Source organism: Heptranchias perlo, chromosome 33 (genome assembly GCF_035084215.1).
Source record: "Heptranchias perlo isolate sHepPer1 chromosome 33, sHepPer1.hap1, whole genome shotgun sequence".
Taxonomy (NCBI): domain Eukaryota; kingdom Metazoa; phylum Chordata; class Chondrichthyes; order Hexanchiformes; family Hexanchidae; genus Heptranchias; species Heptranchias perlo.
In genome coordinates this window covers 1542452-1561684 of record NC_090357.1, presented here as the reverse complement: position 1 = coordinate 1561684, position 19233 = coordinate 1542452, and the positions used below count along the sequence as shown (strand labels likewise).

At 44.8% G+C, this 19233-nt stretch overlaps 1 protein-coding gene across 2 annotated transcripts in view; it reads right to left on the bottom strand.

The window, feature by feature from the left end:
- The window catches only part of LOC137301378 (cell surface glycoprotein MUC18-like), a 117118-nt gene that overhangs the window by 6672 nt on the left and 91213 nt on the right, over nt 1–19233 (bottom strand). For both annotated transcript variants that reach the window (XM_067970838.1, XM_067970837.1), the window contains exons 7-15: nt 14261–14382; nt 11807–11960; nt 9230–9354; nt 7785–7923; nt 6896–7017; nt 5033–5171; nt 2633–2671; nt 409–553; nt 37–154 (exon numbers count right to left, since the gene is read on the bottom strand). In XM_067970838.1, the coding sequence (XP_067826939.1) occupies nt 37–154; nt 409–553; nt 2633–2671; nt 5033–5171; nt 6896–7017; nt 7785–7923; nt 9230–9354; nt 11807–11960; nt 14261–14382 (1103 nt within the window). The remainder of the gene's footprint in view (nt 1–36; nt 155–408; nt 554–2632; nt 2672–5032; nt 5172–6895; nt 7018–7784; nt 7924–9229; nt 9355–11806; nt 11961–14260; nt 14383–19233) is intronic.

The window sequence follows — 19233 nt, the reverse complement described above, 5'->3', positions numbered from 1 at the left end:
CACAGGAACAACAAACAGCTATTTTCATTTCCTAACCTGGTCGCTGGCCAGTTTCTTCTCTCCATTGACTCCTTGCAGAAGCACAGTCTCTTCCGGAACCTTCTGGTCGTTCTTCACTTCCACCACAATGTTGTCATGAGCATCTGGCCGTGAGCTGAACAAAACAAACAAAACCTCTTGTTACTTCACCAGTGGTTTGGAGTTGCCTCATTGACTGGGACAGCCGGACATCAGGAATTGGCAGAGTTAAAAACATGAAATATTTTGCATAGTGAGAGGCAATGTGGAACATGGAATATATACAACTGTAGATCATCCACCCATCTGGCCCATCTGTCCGTCCGCCCGCTCGCTCACTCACTCACACACACATGTGCAGTGTGCACTCACAATAACAGCGAGACTCACATGTCTTGTTTTCCTGAGCGTCCGCAAGGGATCTTGCCTTTTTTGTAGAGGAAGTAGAGGACGGCACCCAGGATGGCAAGAAGAAGAATACACACAATGATGACGACAATCACCACCCCACCACTGCTTCTACTGTGAGACACATCTAGATAAACAGAAGAATGAATGAGGCACAAGATGATGACAATGAGCCACTCCCTGCACTAACAGCTCTGAATACCAATACGAATGCTGCAGCTATTCAACTTTCTCCTCCAGCTTCTCCCATTTTCTGACTGCTTACCTCTGCTGTTTTTCAGCCAGACCAGATCCACTATGATCCCTGACTCTTTGTCGACTAAGATCAGTGCTGCTCAATATCAGAGGTGGGATTTGTAGTGTCAGAGTAATCCAATCCTCTCCTCTCCCTGAGGGAGGAAGTGCTCTTCTGATACATGCTGCCCCATTCCAAATCAAAATGCACCCACAGGGGACAAATCAAACCTGAAGGCACTGGAGGCTGAACCTGGGGCCTCTGGGTCGGAATCTAAGTCACTGAGGTACCGTGCCCTTTGAACGAGAGCCGGACAGCCTGGCTCAGCATCTAACAAAATCTCGTTTAGAAATTTGGCAAATTTTATAGAATGTATGCAGAAACCTCAATGGTCATTATAATGGTGAAGCTTCACCAAACATTCCAAATACTATTTAGTATAATGAGCCTTTAAGACAATGGTTAACTGATGATAGTAACTGTCTTGTATCCTTTGCTGAAATCATACCACAGCCCTCCATTTATTCCAGTGGTATGATTTCTGGCCCTGACATTGACCCAAAGTGTGCTGTGGCAGAAATCCTGGAAAAATGAGGGGCTTTTCTGTTCATTTCAGATTGTTCTTTTATCCATATTTTTTCTTCGACTCCTCTCCTGGAGTTGTTGACCCAGGTTCAGGTACAATTCTGCAGTCTCTGACTCTGGTTCCTCACCCAAGGAATTTCCCACTTAAAGGTGTGCAGAGGATATCGTGCCAGTAACAGATTCAACAATCCATAGTTAGATTCTCTCAGCTGAGAAATGTGCGACACTGTCTCCTATTCTCTAATCGCTGCTGTCACAGAGACATCAGTGGATGCACCGACTCTAGCCAAAGGAGGCTGGCTTGGAACAGCTTGTGTTGGGCAAGAGCAGGGAGTAGGGAGATTGCGAGGCAAGAAGTGCAAAAATGCTCGGTCAATAATCTGATTATATGGAGCAGTGCCAGCAGCACATGCATGGTGAGCTGCAGCCAGGGAAGGAAACACTGACCTCTCGTTCTGATGACAAGCAATGAATAGAGAAATGAGAGACACTACATAAATCAACCTCAGTCTGCTAACAAACAACTTCCTGCTCATTTGTGTAGCACCCAATCTAACATATAAGCTGCACCTGTGAATTTGTAGTGGTTTTGCCTTGAAGTGTTATATCATGCTGTATTTTTACTGATGCCAACAGCATTTTACCAACAGTTTGAGTGGTGAGACAGGCCACACTACCTGCTCATATCACTTTAGATAGCTCTGAACTCAAACACATGTGCAGTGTACAGTTCCCACCTCCCAATGTGTTCAGTTCAGTTGAAAGGCTGTGTCATCAGAATTAGATCTTTAAAAAGTGAAGAGTAAATGGCATCCACTACAGTGCGAAGCAAAATGACGCAAACCCACCTCTTGGAGGTCATTTGTATCAGTGCCAGTCCACAAGGTTCAGTATGAACCCAGCGTAGTGACACTGACAACCCCCCACCCTGGTTTGTGCAGTCTAACATTAGTTACCATGTACAGAACATAGACCCCCGCCCCCACAGTGACCACCATGCTCATCCTAACTACAATGCTGATGTATTAAGCTCAGAAACACAACACATGCAGAATAAGGTGGTGGGATTGATCTTAGTGAGATTCTGTGGACCTGAAATAAGATTTGAGACAATCTGCAAAGGAACTGGTAAAGAATGTGAATGGGTCATAAAATGCAGTTACATTTATCAGCACAAGATGTCTGTATTCCACACTATAAATAAGCACATTAGTGACATCTGGTCTACAGCACGTGCTCCAATTTTCTGAATGACCAAATTTCAAGACAATCAAGTTTGCAAAGGAAACCTTTTCCCCTCAGGAATTCTACAAATAACCTGCATCTGAGTGAACTGGCATTGCATGAGGTTGTGAAGTTGGTCTGAAGTAACTGAATCTTAATTACCAGGAGTAGGATGACCTGTTGTAGGAACTCCCATCAACTCTGTAAAACAGGAAGTAAAGAATCATCAAAAGACAGCAAAATATTCACAGAAGGAGCAGGAAGAGTGATTTCTATCTTTTATCTTTTAGGAAACAAAGGGTAAAAGGCAATGGATGTCTTTGCGAATTGAAATCTGTTTCCAGTGGTGTGCCACAGGGCTCAGTGTTGGGTCCCTTGCTGTTTGTGGTATATATTAATGATTTGGACTTGAATGTAGGGGACATGATTGGTAAATTTGCAGATGACATAAAAATTGGCCGTAGTTGATAGTGAAGAGGATAGCTGTCGACTCCAAGAAGATTTCAATGGGTTGGTGGAGTGGGCAGAAAAGTGGTAAATGGAGTTCAACCCGGAGAAGTGTGAGGTAATGCGCTTAGGGTGGGCAAACAGTAAAAGGGAATACGCAGTAAACAGGAATATATTGAGAGGGGTAGAGGAAGTGAGAGACCTTGGAGTGCATGTGCACAGGTCCCTGAAGGTGGCAGTACAGGTAGATAAGGTTGTGAAGAAGGCATACGGAATGCTCTCTATTAGCCGAGGTATAGAATATAAAAGCAGGGATGTAATGATGGAACTGTATAAAACGCTGGTAAGGCCACAGCTGGAGTATTGTGCGCAGTTCTGGTCACCACATTACAGGAAGGACATAATTGCTCTGGAGGGAGTGCAGAGAAGGTTTACAAGAATGTTGCCAGGGCTTGAAAATTGTAGCTACGAGGAGAGATTGGATAGGCTGGGGTTGTTTTCCTTAGAGCAGAGGAGGCTGAGGGGAGACTTGATTGAGGTGTACAAAATTATGAGGGGCCCAGATAGAGTAAACAGGAAGTACCCGTTTCCCCTAGCAGAGAGTTCAAGAACTAGAGGACGTAGATTTAAGCTGATTGGCGGAAGGATTAGAGGGGACATGAGGAAAATTTTTTTTACCCAGAGGGTGGTGGGTGTATGGAATTTGCTGCCTGAATTGGTGGTAGAGGCAGGGACCCTCAACTCTTTAAAAAAGTACCTGGACCTGCACCTAAAGTGCTGTAAGCTGCAGGGCTACGGACCGGGTGCTGGAAGGTGGGATTAGAATGGGCACCTGGTTGATCTTCGGCGCGGACACGATGGGCTGAATGGCCCCCTTCTGTGCTGTATCTTTTCTATGGTTCTATTATTCCCATTATTTCAAAATTGTTTTCCACCTCCTCTTCAGGTTTCTCCTGAGCACAACTGACCTTCTTTGGGCCTCTGCCAACAGTGTATCATGGTTTCTAACATTTAGGACCCTCCAATTTTCCCTTGCCTCTGTTTGTCACCCATAACAGCACCTCATTACTCACTGTAAGAGATGTTAAAGAACCCCTCAGCTGGGGCAGTCAGGGCCTCTTACTTCTAATTAATAAATAAGTAAAGATCTCTCAACAAATCCTGGTATAGTTACTTCTTTTCCTTTTTTTTAATTGATCTATTTTGGTAATTTTTTTGTGCTTGTCAAAATTAGGAATGTCATTATTGGGGAGAGAAAAACTTTTTGACTTTTGGCACACATTGTTAGCATTAAGAACTCCCAGGGCATATATAGCACAGATTAGATAGAGAGTGAAGTTCCCTCTGCACTGCCCCATCAAACACTCCCAGGGCAGGTACAGCACAGGTTAGATACAGAGTAAAGCTCCCTCTACACTGTCCCGTCAAACACTCCCAGGGCAGGTACAGCATGGGTTAGATACAGAGTAAAGCTCCCTCTACACTGTCCCGTCAAACACTCCCAGGGCAGGTACAGCATGGGTTAGATACAGAGTAAAGCTCCCTCTACACTGTCCCATCAAACACTCCCAGGGCAGGTACAGCATGGGTTAGATACAGAGTAAAGCTCCCTCTACACTGTTCCATTGATAGGGTAGATTTTCCTCTTCACTGTGCTTGGAAAATTAGTGATCCTCAGGCAATGAAGAATTAAAAGGGTCGGGTACCTTTTATGCCAGGGTCTTTGCCCTCTTTTTATCCCACCAGGATTGGTAAGTTCCTGCAGTCTAGCAGGTGTTTGGAGACCGCACTCCTGCTCCTGATTGCTGCTCAGTGATACCTGCTAGAAAGTGCATGAATGTGGACATTGGGTGAGAACAGGACTGGCTCTGGTTGAGCAGGCTGCCGACACTCATTGCCTAGGCTTACACAAGAAGAACGGCCACTTGGTGAGGTGGCAACGAGTGATCAACGCCCATGGGACTGTACCCCAGCCCAAGTTAGCGCCTTTAGGAGAGGAGAAGAGAAAATCACGGGGTCGTTTTGGAGGAATGCTTTGCTTTGCTGGTGCCAACTCTTCAGTTCCTCTTTAACATGAACGTCCTACTCCTGGACGGCCTGTGCTCGGATTCTCACCTCTGTGCACAGTGAAGCTGTGAGCGTTGCTGCCATGCACGTTGGTACCATTACACGTCACACTCAATACCTTCATGGTGAGCGGTAGAATTAATTCACTAACAACAATATAATTATTCTGAGGATGATGCCTTATTATCTGTGCAAAGAGAGAGAAAAACACAAACAAACCATAAAAAGCAATCAACTGAGTTACCATGGCAGCAAAGAAAAGAATTCAGTGGACAATATAGAGTATCCCCCTCAAGGCTCCTATTAAGGGAGTGACATCATCAGAACCCCCTTTTAAAGGAAGAGTGTCACCATGAGAACATCTGGTTCAGAAGAGAGAGAGGGAAACAGACATCTGCACAATATAGAGAACAGAATTATACATGAAAGAGATAAAAAAATAAAGAGAATCAAAAGCCAAGCACAGCAAGACAGACAGAGATTGAGGGAGAGAACAGAAAGATACGAGAAATAGACTGATGCAATTTGGCATCTTAACATAGAAGCCAACTCCCATTGGCAAGTCTGCACCTCCTATGAATTGAAGCAAGACCTTGTGGGACAATCTGGTCTGAACAAACAATCCAGTGAGAGGAAACGAACTGGGAAAGAGAGGAGACAGTCAAAGACAGAAAACTGAAAAAGAGAGCAAAAGAATAAATAAGTTGAGGAGACTTCCAATGACATCACGACTTGGCTAGAATGCCTTGGACCACAAAGTCAATTCCTACCAGACCATCCCCCTCATGCAAGTTAACTTCAAGAAAGCAAACCAGTGTTACGCTATGTAAAGTCTGATCGATCTCTATCCGATCTTACTCTGTATAAAGTGCACTCAAGTCGAGTCCCAAGACCGCTTTCTCCCTGAGAAGATTCCAGTTGGAGGCACTGCTCCCCTCCCCCCTCTGCATCACCAGCCATGAGAAGTTTCCACCCAGTGAGTACGAGAAGGATCGTTCCCAAAGTTTAGAATGCTTAGCCCAACTTCCCCAGGCAGCACACAATGGCAGGAAATCAGGTCGGTACACTCACCCTGAGTGTAGTGACCAATAGTTTCAGTGATCTCTAAAACAGATCTGTTTGCTGCCCCCCAGGCCCTGCCCTCCACTGGACCCAGAAGACCAAGGACACTTAACAAAACCTGCTCACCAATTAATGAGGGGAGTGTTGCCAAGCCTAGACCTGAAAATGCATGGGACCATTCTGCTACCGCTGGTGTAAATGTGACTGAGCGGGTACCAGTGACCTCCACACTGACGCCATCGAAGTATTCAGGGGTCAAAGGGAGGTCACCTCATCAGCGTACGGTTGATGCATACCCGTGCCACTATTGTGGGAGGGTTTGGGAAACGCAGCATTGGCCAGTGGCAGTTAGTGTCGCCAGTGCCTCAGGGAGGGCATTTTTTAGGCCCCTCGGCCCTCTTTACAAGGGGACTGATTTAACAGTGAAGGAGGCAAATTTTCTGGGAGGTCCAGGTGAGAGCCCAGGCATAGACGCCCCAGGTGGGCCCACATCTATTGCTGTAATGCTGTTCACCGGCCAATAGGATAGTTGGTGGAAAGGAGGCAGGAGCTGAGGAATTTCCTGGTGTGGCGATTCCCCCTGTTGCCCCACCCCCTTGAATAAACCTTACTGTTCAGGGTTAAATACTTTTACCACATGCATAATAGGGCGTGTTTGTTTAATGTGAGTACTACATGTGTCTGAAATGCAGCAGAATTCACTGGGAGGCTCACTCGGCCTCTGTCCCTCTTAATGTGACGTGTTGATTGATATTTATTCACAATCTCTTCTGACATCCAGGCTGTTCTCACCAAATGGTGTCACACAAGACCATGTAATGCAGGCTGACTCGGTCACTATTTACATACCGGTGCCTTCTTCACATTACATGTAACCTCTGATGCAGGAAAGCCTTTGAACACACAAGTGAGGTTCACGTGAGGTCCGTTTTTGTGGAATGTCTTCTCAGTGCAGTTTACTTGAGGTGGTCCTGCAGGAAGAAACATGAGAGAGTTCACTCCTGGGGAGGAAGCAGGGTTTGCCACTGCCCCAACACATAAAACTTTATTCAACCAGGTATTTATTCCCCAATCCTTTTCTGAAGATATTTGCTGGGATACATTTTCTTAGGGCCACGTGCCCTCCAATAGCTCAGCACCTTGGCCATTCAACAAGTGTGAGCCCAGACAGTGTTGGTGCTCGACGACCAGAGTCATCACAGCCAAATCTGGTCTGGTCCTCACCTGTGTCCACTCACCCACCTTTTCCAGCAGGAAACTGGAGTGCAATCAGGAGGGGTGTGGGGTATATCAGAGTGTTACACTAAGGGGTGTGGGGTATATCAGAGTGTTACACTAAGGGGTGTGGGGTATATCAGAGTGTTACACTAAGGGGTGTGGGGTATATCAGTCTGTTACAGGGAGGGGTGTGGGTATATCAGACTTACAGTGAGGGGTGTGGGGTATATCAGACTGTTACAGTGAGGGGTGTGGGGTATATCAGACTTACAGTGAGGGGTGTGGGGCATATCAGACTGTTACAGTGAGGGGTGCGGGTATATCAGACTTACAGTGAGGGGTGTGGGGTATATCAGACTGTTACAGTGAGGGGTGTGGGTATATCAGAGTGTTACAGTGAGGGGTGTGGGGTATATCAGACTGTTACAGACAAACGTGATGAATAACAGCAAGTGATGGGTTATAAAGCATTAACAGTAAAAGCATGCGGAGAGTGATTTTACTGATTAGCTGCTCATACCTTCGACTATAATGCTGATGACTCTTTGTCGTGTCAGGTGTGGAACACTCGGGATTGTGACATTGCAGCTGTAGTTTCCGGAGTCATCAAATGTGACCACCGGTAGTCTGAGCCCATTCGTAGAACTGACCACTGTCTTCTGAAAGAACAATCAGGAGATGGTTAATAAACAGGATGAGTTGGAAATCCTTCAAAGACACACTCCAGTACAGACTAAGAAACAGCACCCTCGCTCTCCCATCCAGCCCCAGCCCCACATGAGCATTAGATATCAAAGTCAGCTGAAAGAGAGAATTTTCTTTTTTTAGTTTCTATTTTACTTCTGTAGTTGTTCTGTATTCATTCAGATGAGTGATGTCTGTGATGGGACAGGAACATTCCCATGTTTGCATTCAGTGCGAGGATCAAGTGTTCCCAGATTGGGTACCAGTACAGGGTAAAGGGCCTGGATTGTTACTTCGAGCCATGGAGTGCGAGGATGCATTTCTGGACGGGAACCCAGAAGTATGGATTTCCTGGACGCCCTGATGATTTTGATGTCAGAACGTCTTTTACATTTTTTCAGCTTTCCCGCCCGATAGGCAGCCAGATTGAGTGACCGGGAAAGCAGATGGGGAGCGGATGCCAGTTAAGTCTGACTTCCGGGGTCTTGGGCCGGACATCAGGGGGGGTCAGAGACATCGGGGGTGGAACATCATGGTGGGGGGGGGGGGGGCGGGGTGTAGGAAACCTGCCCCTCCTGACCCATAAGCTGTGCAATAAAGCGACTTACCTGTTGATCAGGACCTTCTCGCCTCCTCTTAGGTGGTGAAAATCGGAAGGCCCGGGAATCCCGGCCCCTAAGAGTTAAAAATACAAGGCGGCCCACAGCCTCCTTAAAAGATTTTTCTGACCGACCTGCCTCCTGAGAGTGGGTTGGTTGCCTGCCCCTCGTCCCGCCTCCGTTAAAACCGGAAGTGGGCGAGTTGGGGTCGGGTTTTACATTTCCACCTTCCCACCAGCCCCCAACTGACCCATTCTTGCGGGGTAAAATTAACCCCAAGGTCTTTCCACACTGTCCCATCAAACACTCCCAGGGCAGGTACAGCACGGGTAAGATACAGAGTAAAGCTCCCTCTACACTGTCCCATCAAACACTCCCAGGGCAGGTACAGCACGGGTTAGATACAGAGTAAAGCTCCCTCTACACTGTCCCATCAAACACTCCCAGGGCAGGTACAGCACGGGTTAGATACAGAGTAAAGCTCCCTCTACACTGTCCCATCAAACACTCCCAGGGCAGGTACAGCACGGGTTAGATACAGAGTAAAGCTCCCTCTACACTGTCCCATTAAACATTCACAGAGACAAGAATTGATACAAATGCATTAATGGTTATACTAAATATTGTGCAAAGAGGAAATTAACTGCAAAAGTTGTTTTCTGCATCCTTTCATGGGTTTTACCTTGTGTTTTGTCCAGACTACAGATGTCTGTTGTGATCCCTGCGCATTGCAATATACTTTTACATTTCTGTCACCCTCTGTGAAATTGTATGGTCCTTCTGGTATCAATGCAATGGGATCCAGATCTGTAGGAGAGGAGCGGAAGTGGGAGAAAAACTTAATGACTGGTTGTCTCGATTAAACAGCTGTGTCCTTCCCCCAATCCATATATAAAACAGGAACCGCACCCTTCATTATACAACCATCTGTGGCGTACCTGATAGCTCAGTGGGTGACTACAGCTTCCAGTATGGCACTGAGCAATACAGAGCAGAAAGGTCCTAGATGCAACCCCTGGTCTGCATTGAGTCAACTGATCTCAGCCAGTCAAGTGGTAAGGGTGCCCTTGGGCTGGGATGGGGAAAATCAGCCGGTTTTCCTAATCCTGATTTCCTGCTGGAGTGTGCCTTTGTTACGTTGGGTAAGAAAGGGATCAGGGTTGCTGTGATACCCAAACAGAATAGCTTGTTGACACTCACTGCTTATGGGACCCATTTTTGTCCACCTTGGTGTCTGACATGTGTAGAAACCCATCATAATGCTTAAGAATCTCGAAACCAAGCTACTGAGAAATCCACATGGGTTGAATTTCTATTTGCCCAAAATGGTGTACAGCCTCTCCCCATGGGGACCCACCTCACTTACCAGTCCAGAGATCTTAGGTGCAGGTTGGCAAAAAGCAATAGTTAGGGACCTTAAGTATTTTCAGAGGTACTACTGGTGTTTAACCACAAGGCTTGCCAACACAAAGCCCTGGTAAGCTTCCCATGTATATCCAGACAGGGCCATCCTACCTGTTAGGGGACTAGTGAATGGCCTATCCCTCCAAATCCTGCTCATAAGCCAGACTGACTGATCAGTGTCCTGGAGCACTGTGGACCTGTGGCTCAGGTATGGGATTACCAAGCCTGCCGCACAAAGTTGATTGGGCTCAGATTATCCATGCTCAAGTGTATCCTCTTGGGATCATCTTAATCCCAAAGTGATTCCTCTTACCTCCCTTCCCAGGAGGACAATCACTATTTGGTCATTAAACAACTGACAAGGTGAAAAGCAAATACCAAGAGCTCCTCACGAGCAGTACAACTCACCACAAATGTGTGAATGCATTTCCATCATCCTCCAACCATAATATGAACACTGAAGGTGGTTCCAGCAGTTGGAAGTGCAGAACTTTAGCAGCAACTGCTTGTCTTTCTGCAACCCAAGCTTTCCCTGGATATATAAGTATTTGTTCTCAGACCCTGCCTTCAGCTAATGTCTTTTGACAGCTGGTATCCTAAGTCTCAGTTTCTTCATCAGTTATAGGATGGATATTAACCTTCAGCTTGTGTACAGGCCTATGCAGAACAGCTTGAGATATGCCAGCCCCTGTGACGTTCTAGATTTCCAATGCAGCAGACTTACTCATCGGCAGCTAATTAATTCAGGTTTTCAAGATATGGGCCCAACCTGTCTGCCCTTCCAGTGGACTTGATGACAAGTTGGTGTAAGGCCAGAGCCCTCCTCCCTGCAACAATTTTCCCTGTTCGCCACAAATCCACCTCGCAGCTTAGAGCTGGATATTGCACATGGGACAAAGGAAGCTCTTCTGTTGCACGTTTGGAGTTCAGAAGCATGAAGAAGAATTGTTTTATAGGCCACAAACTTAAACTGCCTGGGACTTTCCTGTTATTGGAGAAAGACCAAAGTATCCCTTCGCCCCTTCTCAATGTGGTCCAAAAATACTGTATCCAGGCTAAAAATACTGTATCCAGGACCTGCAGGTACCTATATGACTCAACAGTCGGGACAGATGCCCCTTATATCTTCTCTGAGATCACCCCTTGAGCTGTGCAAAGCTATAATGTTGCACCTGGGGGAACCCACTGCCATATACGAGTGGTTAGCTCCTTGTTCGAGATAGTGAGCAGAGAGTAATGGAGCCCCAGGTTAGTCCACCAACAACACAAAATCATCTGTATAAAGGAGCACCCAAAGTCTTTCAGAAATGCCCAAAACATACACTCTGAGCCTTACCATATAATGTCATCCAACACATCATTGATGAAGACATTAAATAGAATAAGTGACAGTGAACAACCTTGCCTCATTTCATTTCCAGTGACTCATCTATCCTTGATTAGCCCGTGTATGGCCATTAATTTCAATTTATTCATGAAACCTTATTAAAAAATCAATGAAAGCCATGTAAGTGGGTTTCCCGAGCCTTACAATATTCCACAATCTTGTATAAAACCACAACCTGTACTACACATTCCTCACAAGAACAAAATCCAGCCTGTTCCTTTTTGAATGTGTAGGAGATGTCCAGAATATGCAAGATACATGCTGCGACAACCCAAAGAATCACCTTAAAACCCAGTGATATCAGCAAGGTAGTTTTTGATCTTACTTGGATCCCTATTCTTGTACATACACAAGGAATCGTCACTAAAGTGGGGTGCCATAGGGCAGCTGGCATTTGTGGAATTGGACCCTAGCCAGAGTCTTTGGGAAAGAAGGAAGGGGAAAAGGGAAAAGAAAAAAAATACGTACAATTGATTTTTACCGTCTGGTTGCTGTAAAATTCATCTGGTACATCAAAGTCCAGCACTTTACAGCCATAAACACCACTGTCCATTCGATTCACTCCATTAATCTCCATGGTGTTGTCAGTGCCATCAAGGACCTCCTCCTCATTCATTCCATCCTGTTCATCAGAAGGGAAGCAGAGTTCTTATTACAAAGATTATTTCCATCTGACTAACCTCAGTGCTCAGAAGATGTTGAGTCAGATTATTTTTGCTCAGCCAGTGTTTGATGGGTACAGCAATGATGCTGACAGGAGCACGGTCTGTACATTCATTTAGGATGTAATCCATTGAATACCTTATCATTTCTTTAGGGTCCTGTCTTTTGCAATGTGCAAAACTCACTAGGTGAGACTGTGGACTGGTGATCTCACACAGTGTACAAGAATGACCAAGGGTGACTTGTGGGCTATTTTGTTGCTTTCCTCCTTTTGGTCAGTGGCTTCTGCTTGTCAGAACAGAGATGTGGAATGTACATCCATGTGCACATGATGAGAAGGATGGCTGTGGAGAACCAGAGTTCTACACAGTGCCAAGACAGGTCACAAAAGGTGTTGCTGTTCAAAGGTAAAACTGTTGGGCTTTCTCAACGGCTTAGTGATGAATGAACCACATGTTGTGGAACTATGTTACACAATTGTAAACAATTTTACAACACCAAGTTATAGTCCAACGATTTTATTTTTAATCCCACAGCTTTCGGGGGCTTTCCCCTTCCTCAGGCGTTGTGGAGGAAGGGGAAAGCCCCCGCCTGGGGAAGGGGAAAGCCCCCGAAAGCTTGTGGGATTAAAAATAAAATCGTTGGACTATAACTTGGTGTTGTAAAATTGTTTACAATTGTTAACCCCAGTCCATCACCGGCATCTCCACATCTATGTTACACAAAGAAGAGTTTTATATTGAAAAGTTGGAGCAAATACAGTTTTATAACAAGAGGGCTGTTATGCTATGTAACACACAGTGTATTATCAGGGCTACTCGTTTACAATGACTGAATAAGTCAAATTCCATTCTGGAAAACTGACAGTGTGATGGGGGGAAATGGTACAGGAAGTGAGTGTGACACAGGAAATGACCACTATATGCAAGACAATAATTGAACTCTGATCTTAGCCTCTGCTTTGTGGTTTTAAAGGGGCACATTTCCACTTCATCAACAAGATAATACTTTTTTGCTATAATCACAACACTAAAATGTTAGAAGGAAGCCCAAATGGTAACACGCCCAGGTTTGATCCTTGACCTGTACTGAATTACCTGATCTAGTCGCAGTATGTGGGTGTTACAAATTCACACCTTGGCTTAGATATTCTCTCAGGTACGATGGTGCTAGCAATCTGAGCATCTTACTTTAAGGTTGTGCCCATGCTGCCCAATATCTAACTATACAATAGTGTAACCCGGAGTCTAACAGTGGTATCCCCTTGTGAACTGGATATTTGTGTCTTGCTCTCTTTGAAAGCGGACTGAGAAAGCACTCAGTAAGACAAGACTGGATACAAATCATTAAGTTGGTTTATTTCGAAGAGCGTAATAGACAGAGCAACAATTATGATTTCATTCACTTAGATCAATCAGTACAACTTGCCTCCATGTAATAATACAAAATAATGAACACACCACACTTCCCTACATCAGTGGGTCATCTTGTTTGACAAACTGAATAACTCCTAACTACCTCAGGCATTCTAACGTTCTTGCAACTGGATGGGCCTGACATTCCTCATAGCATTCTGTATAAAACAATACCAACAGCCTGTGTTTCCAGCACCGTTTCTCATTTCTCTCTGTTTACAATCAAAAAGGATCAGAGCTGTCCCGACACACTAGAAGTGAGGTGTTTATTAACTGCTGAGACAGACTAACAAATTGCTCATTATTCCTAGTCTTTAGGGAAACAACATCAAAGATTAAAATCACCAGCATTTTAACCACCTATTGGCTTAGTGCCTTTTTAAACTTGTGTGATCACACTATGCTTTAAAACATCACTTTTAAAAATAACTTTTCCCACATCCTTTCTGTGCAGAACTAGTCAAAATATCCTGAAATGTGGCAGAGACTACATCTGGCCTCTGCGTTATTGGTGTGTGGAGGGGGGAGAGTGGAATAGCCAGATTTCCTACTCCTGACTGTTAGCCAGTGATTTCTGCTGGAAAGTGTCTGGTTATCAGGAGAGGACATAATTGGGGTTTGCCGTGATGTCTGATTCATGGAATATAACTCTGCTGAAATTCAGTGTCTAGACTCATACATGAAGGATAGCCACTTCAGCAAGGTACAAGAGACTATTAATGCTAATGCAGCCATATCCAATCTAGTCCACACCTTCAAGAAAGAAGGTCAAATTGCACTGATGAGCTTCTAAACCATCTGCTTCCTGATTATCTTAAGAGTTAAGACATAACCCTGTCCTCACCAGCACTCTGTAAAAGGTGTACACAACAGAAGATGAACCATCGGATTTGCATTCCATCATCATAGTGTCTGTCTCCTTCAACACGCTGGGCTGGATCAGAAATTCCACATTCTCTGTTGGATCTGATGAGGAGCAAAAAGATAAAGACCAGGTAGTGGAAGTGTCACACGACTGAAGAACTGATCGCTCATTGATGGTAAAATTGCTGATAACACTCATCACAATAGAGCACCAAAACTAATAACAAATGAGGATTCAGATTTCAAAGAGATCCCTTCATTCAACTGGGATAAATTTTATTTATTTGCTCGCTCAATTTAAATCAAATCAGACCACAAACCGCCAAAATTGCTATTGATTCAAGAACAGTGCAGTACTTGGTGCATTTTTACTCCCCAATTTGGAAAGTGTTTGGGTGGCTTTGGATACTTGGCTGGAATACAGTCTCAAGGTGCTCAGTTATGGAATGATCTGATCCCATTGTCAGGCAGCTGAAAATCCCGAATTACTGAAAACAAGCAGTGCATAATTCTGTACAGTGATCCCTGCACGCGTCTGACAATCTCAGTAATTCCTCCTGTGAGTCTCATATTTATATTTGCAGCTGTAAAAGGGCAGCCTAGCTCTGCACTCATTATCAACAGGGGACTTTTTCCATTATGTGACATTGATGGTGAGGTGGAGTTGCATCAAGTTCACAAAGTCTTTCATGTTTCTGGGTCCAGACCTGGAGGAAGTATCAGCATTAAAGTCTCTGGAGCTGTGGAGTAAACAGAACCATAGAAAAGATACAGCACAGAAGGGGGCCATTCGGCCCATCGTGTCTGCGCCGGTTCGAAGAACAACCAGGTGCCCATTCTAATCCCACCTTCCAGCACCCGGTCCGTAGCCCTGCAGCTTACAGCACTTTAGGTGCAGGTCCAGGTACTTTTGAAAAGTGTTGAGGGTCCCTGTCTCTACCACCAATTCAGGCAGTGATTTCCATACACCCACCACCCTCTGGGTAAAAAAGTTTTCCTCATCACCTTTCTAATCCTTCTGCCAATCAGCTTAAATCTACGTCCTCTAGTTCTTGAACTCTCCGCTAGGGGAAACAGGTACTTCCTGTCTACTCTATCTGGGCCCCTCATAATTTTGTACACCTCAATCAAGTCTCCCCTCAGCCTCCTCTGCTCCAAGGAAAACAACCCCAGCCTATCCAATCTCTCCTCGTGGCTGCAATTTTCAAGTCCTGGCAACATTCTTGTAAATCTTCTCTGCACTCCCTCCAGAGCAATTATGTCCTTCCTGTGATGTGGTGACCAGAACTGCACACAATACTCCAGCTGTGGCCTTACCAGTATTTTATACAGTTCCATCATTACATCCCTGCTTTTATATTCTATACCTCGGCTAATAGAGAGCATTCCGTATGCCTTCTTCACAACCTTATCTACCTGTACTGCCACCTTCAGGGACCTGTGCACATGCACTCCAAGGTCTCTCACTTCCTCTACCCCTCTCAATATATTCCCGTTTACTGTGTATTCCCTTTGCCCTGTTTGCCCTCCCTCAGTGCATTACCTCACACTTCTCCAGGTTGAACTCCATTTGCCACTTTTCTGCCCACTCCACCAAACCATTGATATCTTCTTGGAGTCTACAGCTATCCTCTTCACTATCAACTACACGGCCAATTTTTGTGTCTGCAAATTTGCCAATCATGCCCCCTACATTCAAGTCCAAATCATTAATATCACAAACAGCAAGGGACCCAACACTGAACCCTGTGGTACACCATTGGAAACAGATTTCCATTCGCAAAGACGTCCATCGACTTTTACCCTTTGTTTCCTGTTACTGAGCCAATTTTGGATTCCAATTCGCCACATTTCCCTGTATCCCATGGGCTTTTACCTTTCTGACCAGTCTGCTATGTGGGACCTTGTCAAATGCCTTACTAAAATCCACGTAGACAACATAAGAACATAAGAACATAAGAAATTGGAGCAGGAGTAGGCCAATCGGCCCCTCGAGCCTGCTCCGCCATTCAATAAGATCATGGCTGATCTGATCCCAACCACAAATCTAAAGAACACAAGAAGTCGGAGCAGGACCCGGCCACATAGCCCCTGGGCCCTCTCCGCCACCCACAGGGCATTGACCGATCCGAACTCAGCTTCATGTCCAATTTCCTGCCCGCTCCCCATAACCCCTAATTCCCTTTACTTCTAGGAAACTGTCTATTTCTGTTTTAAATTTATCTAATGATGTAGCTTCCACAGCTTCCTGGGGCAGCAAATTCCACAGACCTACTACCCTCTGAGTGAAGAAGTTTCTCCTCATCTCAGTTTTGAAAGAGCAGCCCCTTATTCTAAGATTATGCCCCCTAGTTCTAGTTTCACCCATCTTTGGGAACATCCTTACTGCATCCACCCGATCAAGACCCTTCACAATCTTATATGTTTCAATAAGATCGCCTCTCATTCTTCTGAACTCCAATGAGTAGAGTCCCAATCTACTCAACCTCTCCTCATATGTCCGCCCCCTCATCCCCGGGATTAACCGAGTGAACCTTCTTTGTACTGCCTCGAGAGCAAGTATGTCTTTTCTTAAGTATGGAGACCAAAACTGTATGCAGTATTCCAGGTGCGGTCTCACCAATACCTTATATAACTGCAGCAATACCTCCTTGTTTTTATATTCTATCCCCCGAGCAATAAAAGCCAACATTCCGTTGGCTTTCTTGATCACCTGCTGCACCTGCATACCAACTTTTTGATTTTCTTGCACTAGGACCCCCAGATCCCTTTGTACTGCAGTACTTTCCAGTCTCTCGCCATTAAGAAAATAACTTGCTCTCTGATTTTTCCTGCCAAAGTGCATAACCTCACATTTTCCAATATTATATTGCATCTGCCAAATCTCCGCCCACTCACCCAGCCTGTCTATATCCCCTTGCAGGTTTTTTATGTCCTCCTCACTCTCTACTTTCCCTCCCATCTTTGTATCATCTGCAAATTTTGATATGTTGCACTCGGTCCCCTCCTCCAAATCGTTAATATAGATTGTAAAGAGTTGGGGACCCAGCACCGACCCCTGTGGAACACCACTGGTTACTGGTTGCCAGTCCGAAAATGAACCATTTATCCCAACTCTCTGCTTCCTGTTTGATAACCAATCCTCCACCCATGCCAGAATATTACCCCCAATCCCGTGATTTTTTATCTTAAGTAATAATCTTTTATGTGGCACCTTGTCGAATGCCTTCTGGAAGTCTAAATACACTACGTCCACTGGTTCCCCTTTATCCACCCTATACGTTATATCCTCGAAGAACTCAAGCAAATTTGTCAGACATGACTTCCCCTTCATAAAGCCATGCTGACTTTGTCCTATTAAATTATGCTTATCTAAATGTTCCGTTACTGTCTCCTTAATAATAGACTCCAAAATTTTACCCACCACAGATGTTAAGCTAACTGGCCTATAATTTCCAGCCTTCTGCCTACTACCCTTTTTAAATAACGGTGTTACATTAGCAGTTTTCCAATCTGCCGGGACCTCTCCTGAGTCCAGGGAATTTTGGAAAACTATCACCAAAGCATCCACAATCCCTACTGCCACTTCCCTCAAGACCCTAGGATGGAAGCCATCAGGTCCAGGGGATTTATCCGCCTTGAGTCCCATTATTTTACTGAGTACCATCTCTTGAGTGATTTTAATCGTATTTAATTCTCCTTGTCACCTCCTCAAAGAATTTAATCAGATTTGTAAGGTATGACCTTCCCTGAACAAATCCATGCTGACTATCCCTGATTAAACCATGCCTTTCCAAGTGACAGTTTATCCTATCTCTCAGTATTGATTCTAATAGTTTGCCCACCACCGAGGTAAGACTGACCGGCCTATAATTGTTCGGCCTTTCCCTCGTACCCTTTTTAAACAATGGTACTACGTTTGCAGTCTTCCAGTCCTCTGGTACCTCCCCTGTATCTAGTGAGGATTGGAAAATGATCCTCAGAGCATCCGTTATTTCCTCCCTGGCTTCCTTCAATAGCCTAGGAAACAATCCATCCGGCCCTGGTGACTTATCAACTTTCAAGGATTCCAGTCCCTCTAGTACTTCCTCTCTCGTAATGTTTACCTTATCCGAATTTCACACCTCTCCTCTTTAACTACTACGTCCGGATCCTTTGTGAATACGGAGACAAAATATTCATTTAAAACCCTACCCACATCCTCTGCTTCTACACACAAGTTACCCTTATCATCCCTGATAGATCCCACCTTTTCCTTAGCTATCCTCTTGTTCTTAATGTACTGATAAAACATCTTTGGGTTTTCTTTAATCTTACTAGCTAGTATTTTTTCATGCCCTCTCTTTGCTTTCCTTATTTCCTTTTTTACGTCATCCCTGTACTTTCTATACTCATCTAGGCTTTCTGCAGTATTTGGTTTTCTGTGACAGTCATAAGCTTTCTTTTTCTGCTTTATCTTGCCCCATATTCTTCTAGATAACCAGGGGGCTCTAAATTTGGCAGTGCCACCCTTTTTCTTTGAGGGGACTGCATTGTACCCGTAGAAGTTCACTTTTTAGTGACTCCCACTGGCTTGCCACTGATTTCTCCTCAAGTAGTTGTGTCCAGTCCACTTCTGCCAAATCACCTCTTAGTTCTGTAAAATGTTACCATAACTGTTTTCTGCCAGAAGAGGGAGGCCTATTAATAAAACTCACAATGACTGAAACCAGGACCTGACTGAACCATACAAAGTACCAGAGGACCTGCATTCATGATACCAATGGGTCCATATCAAGATAGTCAGGGAATGCTGGAAGTCACAAATCCCCAGGGGGCACACTTTGCAAAAATGGTTACATTGATCAAACCCTCCAAACCATGGTGTAATTTATCGGTATAAAATCCTTCATATGTCTTCTTTTTCAGAAACTGATAAAGAACATGCCTTGGATGGTGTGAACATTCTGAGCT